The sequence below is a fragment of the Lissotriton helveticus genome, chromosome 5_1 (assembly GCF_964261635.1).
Source record: "Lissotriton helveticus chromosome 5_1, aLisHel1.1, whole genome shotgun sequence".
Taxonomy (NCBI): Eukaryota; Metazoa; Chordata; class Amphibia; order Caudata; family Salamandridae; genus Lissotriton; species Lissotriton helveticus.
In genome coordinates, this window is record NC_136065.1 from 620,629,130 (window position 1) to 620,642,417 (window position 13,288).

General features: G+C 43.2%; 1 protein-coding gene across 1 annotated transcript in view; it reads right to left on the reverse strand.

Annotated features, from left to right (window-relative positions):
• Positions 1-13,288, reverse strand: part of P3H1 (prolyl 3-hydroxylase 1) — a 159,773-nt gene that overhangs the window by 8,079 nt on the left and 138,406 nt on the right. Inside the window, exon 13 of the mRNA XM_078642991.1 lies at positions 7,798-7,873. Within this exon, the coding sequence (XP_078499117.1) occupies positions 7,798-7,873 (76 nt within the window). The remainder of the gene's footprint in view (positions 1-7,797; positions 7,874-13,288) is intronic.

The following is a 13,288-nucleotide window of genomic DNA, read 5'->3' on the forward strand; positions in this document are numbered from 1 at the left end:
AAAAAATTAGAGTACATGAAGAACAAATTCACAACATTAAACCACATAACTGTAAACTCCATCATGCCTTGTCTGACAGTAATTAAATGTTCCGTAATGAGAAAATGTAGTTCACAATTTCATCCTAAATAATAAACAAAAAATAAAGCCTGGAACCGTACTTAAAGTTCAAGTTTTAAAGGGATGGAGGATTCAGAAAATGTATTTTATATTATAATATGCAAATATAAGGAATGTAAATATTTACTTCAATTTGAGACTACCAATGACCGAAAAGAATCAGTTACATTTAAAATCTCCAAGTAATTTTTCGAGACCATTATGGCTCCAGTAAATAAATGGTATCCGGAATGAATACAGATTGAATTCAAGGAGTGAAAACAAAAATACCGTAATTACAGAGCAGACACCAGAAATGATATCCCTGTTAACACCCTCCTCTCCTCTTCCCTCATCTCGATTATCCTCGCAGATTGTTTTGTATTTTACTAATTTATTGTTTTTTTATAATGCGAGAATTTGGCCCAAAAGCATTAGAGCGCTTTAGGAGCACCAGATTTCCCTATCTATTTTGTAAACACAGGGAAATTATAGGATTTGCTTAGAGTCACAGGTTGTTCAGCCGATGACGGGACCCGGCTCCGGCTCCCCCAACTCTAAAATCACAAGATGTGGTCCTTACGCCACACCTCCCCCTTTGAGAAATTTGGACCGAGGCACATGCGAAAGTTCTGCCTCGTCTTTTCGCCCAGATGGATCTTCAGCAGGAATCTAAAAATATTTCTCGTCAATAAAAGAAATTACAATACTTGTTTTGGGGGGGGGGTGTTGGAGGGTTCAATTTTGGACTGAAACCGACCAACCTTTCCGATCAAAAACAAAGGTTTAACATTGGTTAAAATAATAAAAGTTTCTTTTTTTAAGTCTGCAGTGTAAAATATAAATGTTGGTCGGAAATAATAGGGGCTAAAGCATATAGCTGCACTTCAAGTATTTGTTTAAAAAATGTATGTCCGAGACTTAGCTTTTGGTTCAATTGAAGTGCTTGCTTAATATTTGTTTTTGTGCTCGGTACCATGGTCATAACCGTGAATGTTTTGCCCACTCTCGCCATCTAGCGGTTAAATCGGGAATAGCAATACAAGTTTCAGGCTTTCACAGGCTACGACACGAGAAGGAGTGGAGTGCCTCTAATTGACGCCACACGCCAGCAATGTCAGTGAATCAGCAACTAGGGACGCAAAGCAGGCCCTGACCGCCCAGGGGCTCTAAATCTTTAAGGGGGGGCACGGTCAACCCAAGGTCAATGAAAATCTGACAAATGGGAGACCGGTCAACCCAAGGTCAACGAAAATCTGACATTTGGGAGACTCAGCGCCCCCCTGTCACATTCAACAAAGGGGGGGGGGGGATATTTTACGTTACGTTACTGGCAGCCTTCCTTTTTTGCTACGATTTAAGACTACTTGGGGCATCAGACTTTTTCTAAAAAACTGTGAAGGTAGAACATATGCCTGGATGCAAACAAAGGGCTACACATACATAAATCATCCTTATATAGCACGAATATGCTAATCTCTACAACTGGGTACCCGATTTGGTATTTTACCGAGGCATTCTGCCATTTCATTATACTTTCTCTTCGGTGAAAGGCGATTTCTAAGTATACATTACATTGCAAAAGATGTAATTGAAAGACGAAATGACAGGTGCTTTTAATCAAAGTTGGAATAACAACATTCTTGATAGGCTCGAGGTTACGGTTACCATAGCATCAATCAAAGGTCGGATCAGTGATTAGATTATGTATGGGACGCATGAGGGTCAAGATTACAGAGACGGGTGGTGGTACAGTGGAATTAGGATGAGGGTTAGATCACAGTCCGAGTAAAGTCCTAGGATGAAGTCAGAGCTAAATAATAAAGATTGAGTCACTATTGGGGTGACTTTAGGGTCATGATTCGGGTTAAGGGACGGTCAGGAATATAATTAAATTACGGGTGAGGTCATGTAAGGGTTAAGGAAGGGTCATGATTAGGGTTAAGGAGGGGTCATGATTAGGGTTAGGGAAGGGTCATGATTAGGGTTAAGGAGGGGTCATGATTAGGGTTAGGGAAGGGTCATGATTAGGGTTAGGGAAGGGTCATGATCAGGGTTAGCGAAGGGTCGTGATTAGGGTTAGGGAGGGGTCGTGATTAGGGTTAGGGAGGGGTCATGATCAGGGTTAGGGAGGGGTCATGATCAGGGTTAGCGAAGGGTCATAGGTAGGGTTAAGGTAGGGTCATGAAATGGTTAAATTAGGTTCATGATCAGGGCTGCGGAAGGGTCGTGATTAGCATTAGGTTAGGGTCAGGATTAAGGTGAAGCCAGGGTCATGATTTGGATGAGGTAGGGTCAGAATTAGGGTTAAATAAGAGTCATGCTACCGATTAGTGTCAGGACGAGGTTAAGAAAGCCAGGCCTGGGCCAGAAAAAGGCGTTAGCACAAAGCTTGCTTTAGGCGGTGGTCAGGATGTGGGCTTGACTCAAAGACATAATTGATCAGGGTTGGTTTAGGGCTACGGTTCAGTTAAAAAATATATTTTAAAAAACGAACTAAAAAAACTTTATGCGATTTACAAAACCGTATATTTGCTAAGTAAACAAGTGCTAAGGGGTGGAAGACGGTGAAGATTATTGAAAACCCACACTGGTTGTTGATGGAAATAATTTTCAAGCTGAAATATTCTTCAAGCATATCTTGATGAAAGGACAATTTCAACGAAAGGGTAGGTCTGTGCTATATAGATACTCCCAACAATGTGAAATAAAGACAATAATCTAACGTTTCCATTGTAATGGCATTCCTGAAATGTTTGATGATGTTTTCTCTGAAATATACTCAGACGAAACAACGTTGCTCTGTTGTAAGCATCTGATTTCAAGCAGTAATGGAAGGTAAAGATCTGTAGAGCACTGCTCTCCATTTCCACAGCTCCACCACTCAGACCCTGCCCAAAACCGTGGCAGCTGCTGCTTTACTGCTCACAGAATGTACTTTTGCCAACTGGAAGTCAAAATGTACTTTACCATCTATCCTGGTAGGGTGCACCACAAAGGCTGAATGCTGCAAGTGTTTTATTGTAAGCCCAAGTGTTTTGTCAAAAAACAATATATAGAAGTGATCGCCATTTTTCTAGCAAAAACTGACGGGCCAAATTTGCCCAATTCCCCTACACGAGCAAACAAATGTTTTATCCCTTGGAAATTAGACTTATGTCCGTGGAAAGTAGGGGAGAAAATAGATGCTTAATTTTGAAATACAAAATGTTTTATTTTTCTCCAGAAAGTGCAATCCACCGAGCCATCTGCGGCCAGGGTGACTGCAGTACCAGTGACACCCATATCCATCTACCCAACTCTGCTGACGGGTTTATTTATGTAATAGGCCTGCACACCGTTAAAGATTGTTAGCTAAAAAAAAATATGTATCAAAAAGACGATTTAAGCTGTACTACACAAATCATATTTGGAATATTCCGTGTCTGGTGCTCAGTGGACTAATGCATCCACTGCAGGGGCCCGAGTTCGACCTCATGGTCACAGGTTCAAATCCCGGCGGGTTCCCTCAGCCTTTCATCCATCTGAGGTCGATAAAAAGAGCACCATTGAGTTGGGTAACAATAAACATCTGTTATTCAGCGCCAAGATACCCCGTTAGGGATGAAGGTGCGCTTTACAAATACATATGTTATGAAAATCAACACCATTCGATTTCCTTCCATAGCTCTTTGCAATGGAATGGGAGAACAAGGTTTTTGTATCGAAAACAAACAACGATCAATACCATGGTGGACGTGATGCAGCGTGGATCATCTCCCTTCTCACATCGCAACACTATGTGCACAGGGCTTGTGGATGGACTCATCCAAATCTTTGTTTGAGGTCGGTAAGTACCAATGATGTAAAGTTAGGTAGAAAAATGATTCCATTAAGCACTGGAAAAGCCAATAGGCCTGGTCTATATGTAAACAGAGGCATTCCCAGTTGTTTCTATACACAAATTAGCTTTATCGTAATAAAGTCTGACCTAAGCCTTTCCCAATGTTGAGAAAAAGCAGAAAAAGTAGTGCTTTCTGCATATAGGAGGTAAATAACTGAATGTGACAAACTACTGAATAAGGGCACTTTTCAGATGTAAAATAGTACTCCATGCATTCCAGCAGGAGCTCTTCGTGGAAGGCTGAAGGACACACCAAACAAGCAATAAAAATGATGTTGTAAGACTGTAAACTCCACTGAAGCTAAAGACCACTCTATGTATATTTTAAAGAATTAATAACAATATGTATGCAGGCAGCTCTGCCTCTGTGCCAGACTGGGTTTGGTGAGACTGGTAATGGCTAGTCGAGAGACACATGTAGAGCAGTTCAATCCCATGAAAGAGGTGAACGAGATTCGGGCAACTGGTCAAAGGCGAAATGTGTAAATATAGGAGTCGTAAAGTGACGTCAACACGAGTTACTAACTGTCCAAGCAAAGAATGAGGCACTGAAATAAATATTGAAGCTGAAAGACAGACCCTCTGGTATTCTTGGTTGAAAGTAATAGGTACATCCAGATGTAATTGTAGAAAGAACTAAGAAAGTCATGTGACTAGTACTAGTAAGCCAACCACGGTCCAGCGAGGCCAACAGTTCAGTTCACCCCACAGTGATATAAGGCGCACAACAAATACACACTTCACATTATTAACATAATAGTGATACGCTGGAACATGGTAAAAACGCCAAGAAGTTGAGAGATTACTTCTACTTGTCCATTCAAGTGTTCTGGTGTTCTTATAGTTCCCCACACAACCCTCAATTTCCACAGATCACCCAGGCTCCAGTGTGGCAGCTTGCCCCACGCAGCTCGCCCCCCATACAGCTTTCTCCATGCAGTCTGCCCACATGTTACCGGTTAATTTCTCTGTGAAACTGCCTCGCCAACGCCTGAGCACCAGCACAACCAGTCCAAGGGCGCAGTACTCCTCTTTCTCCATCTTAAGTGATAGCTTTTTTTTTTTATCAACGGGTACTAAGCAAACGGCCGCATAGGCACGTGTCTGGTACTGGACCCACCAGAATCCAGTGAGTACTCACAACGAGGGCCTAAGTAGTGATTATACTGAACGTAGCATATATAGGAATTAAAGGTAGATAAACTCAAAGCATATGTGAGTGATTATTACATTCTCCTGATTACAACCAAGAACGAAAAGAGCAATGCAAGACTCCTAAATCAAGCATGCACCCTGGTATGTTCTGCATTTAGAGTTTTATTAAAGTGCTTATACACCTAAAGGCACTTTGGTGCTTAGTGAATACAAGAAGCAGAGAAGGTTCTGGGAGTCTGTGTTTTGCACTGCCAACCCCAGCTTTCTAATACCACTTTGAAATTCAGCAGCTCACATTCTAATATGATATCTGTCGGCATTTCACACCACAAGATTGCTGGTGCCTCAGAGAAACCTTTCCCTCCTATCGTACAGTTCTTAAATTTGGGTATTTACAACAAGCCTTGACTAGCTGATCTATGGGCATGAGTGGGTCGATACCCGCGGTCCCCGGATGACACAGACTCAGGCAGAACTCTGTTTACTAGGGACCATGTGGAGGCTTTCAAGGGCAGGTGAGGTGTGTTTTCGCCACCGGACGCCCAGAATCATTCTCACTATTCAGAAGCAGCTGGAGTTTGGAATTGTCTCTTTATCTAGGGAGTTTTATAAAGCGCAAACTTGATCTGAGGACAAATGGGGGTGGGGTCGCACGCTACTCACACACCGGCGGTGTCGCCCCTAAGGACTCTAGTCAATGTAGTAAAGTGTTCGCGATGCGCCCGAGTGGTACTATACCTGGCAGATATTGGCAGCCATCGGCAACCCCAGTACACGGCCTATCCCTGCTGACGAGGGGTGATACCCCGAAACACGTGTCCAGGGATGGCGAAGACAGCGAAGATAGCAGAAGATCGAAAGAAGGTGCATCGCAAACACTTTACTACATTGACCAGAGTCCTTAGGGGCGACACCGCCGGTGTGTGAGTAGTGTGCGACCCCACCCCCATTTGTAACTTTAAAGCTCCCGTGAGCAGTGGGCTGACGAGCCTGGGATCCCGCACCTACGCACCTGAGTGATACTATACCTGGCAGATATTGGCAGCCATCGGCAACCCCAGTACACGGCCTATCCCTGCTGACAAGGGGTGATACCCCGAAACACGTGTCCAGGGATGGCGAAGACAGCGAAGATAGCAGAAGATCGAAAGATGATGCATCGCGAACACTTTACTACATTGACCAGAGTCCTTAGGGGCGACACCGCCGGTGTGTGAGTAGGGTAAAACTTTTTTTCAAGAACCCCAAGGTTAAAGGCCTAGGAAAGTTGAACATTTTCGGTGGCTCATGGTGGAACCAGCTACGTTTTTATCCACGTAAAGAAAATGTGATTATATTTCATAAGCAGCTCACATTGTGGCTGTTTGCTTAATCACCCTTATTTACTTCCTGCAATTACCTATTATCCATTGGTCTACCATTATGTGTGTGTTTTCTATCTCCAAGTTGCCTCTAGTGCTTTATAGAGAAGTTTAAACATATTTAAAGTAGCACATCCCGATGGACTAGCCGTATTGGAAGATGTATTTATTAATCCTCTTCCAGTGAGTACATCTTTTCAAAAAGGTTTCCTACAAACGGATTAGTTTAGGGCTGAGAAGATTAATGCTGATAAATTCAGAGCTGAGAAATTCTGGTTCGTTTTGTAGACCTAGATTTTTTTATGGTGGATTTAAAATTTCGATTCATACTGGCCAGTCCAAGCGTCACTCGTGACACCTGTGCTGAAGAAGTCCGTTAGGCAAGATATTGTTTTGTCTGTCAGACTCAGCAGGCCTTATTACAGGTGCTCCGGAGAATCAGGAGTTAACTTTATTCACATCCAGAGTTAAGATGCCAGGAATGCTCGTAAGTCCAGTCGGGGGTGGGGGGGGGGGGGCAGCGTTAGCAGCTGATTATGAGAGGAATCATGAGGGTACCCTTAAAAAAAGAGCGGAATCAGTAATTCTGCATCAGATTCACTCCTAATACCCCCTTTTCTCTTGGTTTCCTTACCAGACATTTCACTTGCTAGAAATAGGTGAAATCTCTGGAAGAAAAACTCCATGTCTGCAGTCTATCTGCACACCTTTTAATTTCACTGGAGTCAATAACACAGGTCATTCATTGGTCCACATAAATAATGGGGCTACTGATAATTAAGTTCTACGTCAATCGAGGGCCCTATGGGTAAACTGCATCGCACCTTCTTAAAAGCATTTCAGAAGTTTTCTAAGTCATTTTAAAATTACAAATGTCAAGTTTGGCTGTTAATGCAAACTCAGAGTAAACAGGGCAGGTGGATTTGGCTACAGTTTTAACGGTCAATTCTAACAGGGCACCTGATCTGAACTTTGCTAAATTTGCTCTAGAAAGAACAGACACACATACTCTAACTTTACTCCAACCCTCGAAATACTTTTAGAAGAATCCACCTTTCCTTTGTTGGGAGAATTTCACTTCCAACTACAAGTTATTTTTTAAAACTGTTCATGGGGAGACTCAAAATGACATCCGTTTCAAGTACATTGAAAGAGATAAGTAAACTTAAGATAAGGTGTAAGAACAACTGTGACGACAAAGCATCTCGGCAAATAGAAACTAAATAAGGAGCCAGAAAATCAAAGACCAATTGTTGCAGAGAAAGAAAGGGTAATAACGCATTCTGATTATATACTTACAGTCATAGTTTTAGCATCAAGTTCTGTGAAATAGAAGTTTCCGCCTTCGAAGTCCTCGTTTAGATATAGGATTGCACTGAAACAAATACAAACCCGTATGAGTTGTTGAAAACAAATAAACAAAACATGAGTGGAATACGGTAAACAACACAAAACTCAAGTGTAAGACACTTGAAACTCCAGCACTGGAAAAAAAATCAATTTAGACTTGAGTTTCAATTCCAGACTAGCAGAGACAAATAAGCGTGATCTTTGGCGAACATCAGAAAGTTGTAAATCTCATGTTAGGGAATCCATGAGGAAAAGACTCGGACAGTCCCTCGTGTTTATGTATAGGAGGAGGAGTGGGGTTTTATCCCTGTACCTACCACACCTAGAGTGTGGTGTCACATTATCCTACCATATTCCAGGTCTGTGAAAGCTTTTACTGTACCTATTCAGTAGTGTGGTCTGTATTCTTTTGCTAAGAGTTTGCCATACTTAGAGCTATGGAAGGCAGGCCACCACACCCTTTGAAAGAAGAGGGTCTGGAGGTCATCGAAGGTGCATAGAGCCTAGACTGCACCTGCCCTTATTTGGGCCCAAGGCCTCAATCATTAGCGCCAGGTGCAGGCGCCCCTAACACAGAACCAGGGTGAGTGGCCCTGGACTTGTTACAATCTAATTAGTCACAGCATTCAGTTTGCCTTTGCAGCTTGAACCACCAAGCAGGTGCAGGTCACAACCAGCGGTGGCTCCTCTGCTAAGGCGGTGGAGCGCTGCCCCACTTCTCTTTGAGCACTGCAAAAAGGAAAAATAAAATAATAACACGTTATTTTGTTTTTCCTTACTGAGGCAGTTTTACGGGGTGGGGCTGGACTGTCCTCATAGCCAGCAGTGGGAGGAGAAGTTGTCGCACTTAAGTGCGCATGACGGTTTGGCCGGCCGTGTTGGGCCGGCCAAACCTTCATGCACACTTAGCATGTTCTCAATCTGGTTGTATTGCGCAGCCTGGTTGGAGAACATGCACAGGCTCCCACTACCTGTCTGAGCGCCAAACCATGGCACTCAGACCAATCATGATGCTGCTGTCATGCTGGTGACAGCAGTGTTGTGATTGGCTTAGGGAGTTTTGGAATCTGCGTGCATCAACAGAAGAACAGAAGAGGATGGAGGAGGGACGGCGGCCGGCAACCAAGTAAGTTTATTTTTTTATTTTTAACATCCATTCAAAAACATGGCAGCCGACACTGGTCACAACATGAACACAATCTCCTGTATTGACTATGGACTGCATCGCCCTTGGAAGTCCCTTATCAAGGCATACAAATTAAACGTATACTAAATGCTCTGCTTGGTAAGAGTGCTTCAGGTAGTTTAGAGACGACTGAGGGCTGAATCTGTCCCTATAATTGCTCCTACATTACTAAAGTAAGGAAACCATCCTCCTTGTGGGTACAATTCACCTCATTAGATGACTAACTGGTATGAAAGAGAGTGATGTATTAGTTAAAATAATAAAATAAAAAATAATACATAAATAGGTTGTTCAGGGTTTTTCTTAGAAGCCCACCACCAGCGCTATAGAATGCTGGGGTTGCTGAATATCAAGGCTGCTCTCCATAACCGCCACATACCTCTTTCTTCCACCCCCCTATACTTTCTGTCTATTCATCCAACTCCTGAAAAGTCCTTTGCAAGACTACTTTCCCTCTAAGTCACTCTTTTCTTATCTTTCTGTTCCTACATCTTTCTCCCTTTTCTGCTTTCTCTAGTTCTGAGTGAAAACCTGAAAATAAAAAATACGTCTTGGAGCTCAGAAAGGAGCACCAGCACAACCTAACTAGTCACCAATTCACATTTGCTTATATTTAAGTATCGAATACCCACAAAAGGTTGTGTTTACCTCATGTTTCTGGGCCTACCAGCCCCGGCTGACTAGATCGAAGTTGCTGTTCACAACTTTGGAATGAACAAAACGCACTTGATATATATATTTTTTTCCTCTTCAGAAATAGCATGTTTCTATCAAAGCATATGACGTGAAAATGTAAGGATCCACTCAAGCGGCAGTAGTTTATTATTATTTTTTTTTTTACAAAAATAAATTCTTCAAAGAGCGGTCACCATTTTGTAATTTAATAATACAACTCAATTCGAAGACCAATGAGGATGTGAGATATGATCCTCGGGGTGAGGCATTCAAATATCATATGTATTCAGGGTGTCAAGCGAAGGTGTCTATTGGCACCCTTCCTTTTAAAGTCTTGTCTGGAGACATTCTGTCTGCAAATTCATATTACCAATAAACAAACCCAAACAAAAGAGTAAACTTTAGGTCAGCCCCCCTACAGCCACTGGGCTATTGGCATTTAAAAAAAAGTTTTCATTGGATGATCAAACTGTCCTAAAAGCCATGGCATTTTGTGGAAAGTTACATGGGACTTTAAGTAGTCCCTTGTGGTACTCTCTCAACTGTTCCTCCACCCTCACCTATTTTAGAGCCATGCACCCTCCTTCACACTTACCAATCCTCTCCACGCCCACGTTTAAGATGTGGGCTTTGATGCCATTTGCTATTAGGCACCACGGCACTCATACGTTTGGCTGTGCCAATTTCTGCTAAATTGCTTCACAAGCACTGGCAAGGCCAAAGCTTCAGAAAACGGATGCATGGCATGCACATGCATATGAAAACCATCTTATAATTGATTTTCCAAAAACATAAGAAACTCTATTACAATATGGCCTCTACATGCGCTAAGAGCACATCACCCATCCTATACGAGATTTTCAAAAACACAAGAAATTCTGTGTAAGATGGCAGCTTTGCAAACACGGCAGCCATCTTGTAATTCAATTTAAAAAAAAACATAAGAAACCACATTACAAGACGCCCATGCATGCCAGGCAGCACCGGAGGTCAAACAAGAAAAAAAAACCTAAACACTAGCAAAGCCAATAGGTTGGCACTCACTAGCAAAAGAGACACCTATTGGCTTTGCCAATGCTTGTTAACATGTATTTTGATTGCCAAGACACACAACCTGGTGATGTATTATACGGCGGCCTTTAAACAAGCAATAATGATTCCTACCAATCGTGCTTTACGCAGACAATGCTGCCCTGATATTGTACCTCATATGTCATACTATTACATGCAACTTCCATGTTCGAGACACTGTTGGTGCATGCGGGAAGGACGTGTATTTTCACAAATGTAGGACTAGCAGGTTAAAATCCAAGGTAATGCTTCCCGGGCTCAGATATAAAAAAAACTATTTGCATTGGTGAAATACTAACAGTGTGCAATTGTTTAGTAATACGAGGAAAGTTGGCGACCGCAATCCGACTTTGGTAGATGGAACAGGGACTGCCACCAATGGACCATCAGGGCCAGACATAGCTCTTAGTCCTGTGAACATGATGAAATAGCAGAAGGTCCCTGCTGGGTGTCTCACCACAGAAAAGGATAGCCCCATTAGGATGTGATACAAAGCTGCATGAGGCTAGATGAAGCCAGGACAATCACACAAGTTGGAGGAGAAATGAGACCCAGACTGCCACTGACTACAGGCACTTAAGGTAGTTTAAATGAATGTCTTAGCTCTTCTGAGAGTAGTCGGTGGAAGCTTTTGGAAAGGTTCATAAACAGTGGAGGCAGGTCTGATGAATCCAGAGTGGATGGAAATTTCAATGTAAAAGCACTTCTAACTTACTGAGATTGAGAAGACTGGATCCCACTACACAAAGTTACCCAAGCATCGTCTTAACACAATTTATATATAATCGTAGGCTATCTCAAAGCCACTGCGGATGATGCTGGCCCAGTTATAGTTTCCCATTCACAATAAAAGCCTTCACATTATGCAAGTTTTGTTTAACTTCTGGAGGTATGCCAAATGGCGTCCCACCTTCTACCCTACAGGGATCTGATTTACAATCTACATGATGATGGCCCTCGAAATGCATTTGGGCAAATTTGGTTAAATTAAGATCAAATTGACTGATGATGTAAGGAAAAAGCATAATAAATAAAGGAACCTTTCCCAAGTGAATGAGTTTTTGTGTATAAACAAACTGAAATAACTTGAATACGCCACATGTAATGTTGTGCTAAGGGTGCCAAGCTGACATTTGTGGATGTGCAGTTGAACAAGTAACTTACAGAAAACTCCTGGGCTGAAGGGAGACATTCCCAACACTTACTAAAATGCATAAGGATCGAGCTTTAGAATAATTTAAAAAAATGCATATCTGAGAGATTACTTATTACATATGTGGATGCTTTTGGCAAATCTAATCAAACAGTATTTGTAAACCGCTGCTTATCCCCTGTGAGGGTATCCAGGAGCGGAGAGGGGTTGGGGGGGGGTCTTTCAGCTGCCGCATGATGCCAGTTGAATAGCCAGGTTATTAGGTCTCTCCTGAATTCCTGCTTGGCGGGGGCTGTTTGCATGTGAAGGGGAAGGCCATTCCAGGAGTTAGTGGCCAGGTAGGAGAAAGCTTGGCCGCCGCTCCTGCTTCTGTGGATGCAGTGTGAGAAGGCTAGGGAGAGGGATGTTGAGCACAGTTGTCTTGTGGGTTGGTGGAAATTCACCCTGTTGTTGTGCAGGGCCTTGTAGGCGTGGGTTAGGAGTTTGAACTGGCACCGTTTGCTGATGGGGAGCCAGTGTAGTGCATTGAGGTGAGGGGTAAGGTTGTTCCTCCTATGTAGGTAGAGGACGAGCAGGGCAGCTGCGTTCTGAATGATCTGTAGTCTGTTTAGTAATTGTGAGGTGATCCTGACGTAGAGGGAGTTGCCGTAGTCCCGGTGGCTGGTGATGAGGGCCTGGGCAATGTGGTGTGTTTGGTGATGATAGGAAGCCACTTTAAGACTTTCCAAAGCATGTGTAGACTGAAGAAGCAAGAAGATGAGACAGCGTTTATATGCTTCTTCAAAGTGAGGTTGCTGTTGAGTAATCTGCCATGGTTCCTTGCATGTTTTCTAGGTGTGGGTGAGGTGCAAAGTTCACCTGACCACCAAGAGTCGTCACATGGGAGGAGTTGTTCCTGAAAATGAGTATATCGGTTTTGTTGGTGCTGCGTTTGAGGCACCTGTTCTTCATCCAGCTGGTGATGCTGGTCATGCAACTGTGGAAGTTGGATTTGGTGGTGGCGGGGTCAGAAGAAAGGGAAAGGGTGAGCGGAGTGTCGTCAGCATAAGAACTGATGTTCACACATTGGGAACTGACCAAGGTGGCCAGGTGGTCATGTACGTGTTGAACAAGGTTGGCCTCAGTGAGGTCCCTTGGGGAATGCCGCAGATGTAATTCTTTGGCCCAGAGGTGTAGGGTGGCAGGCGGACGCTCTGAGTTCTTCCAGAGAGGGGCAACATGATCCACTTCAACGGCTTTTACTCAGATCCCCATCTGGTGGAGGCTGTGCAGGTGGGTGAAGTGGGACAAAGTGTCGAAGGCTGCAGAAAGATCAAGGAAGATCAGGGCAGCAGTTTCACCCCAGTCTCGAGAGC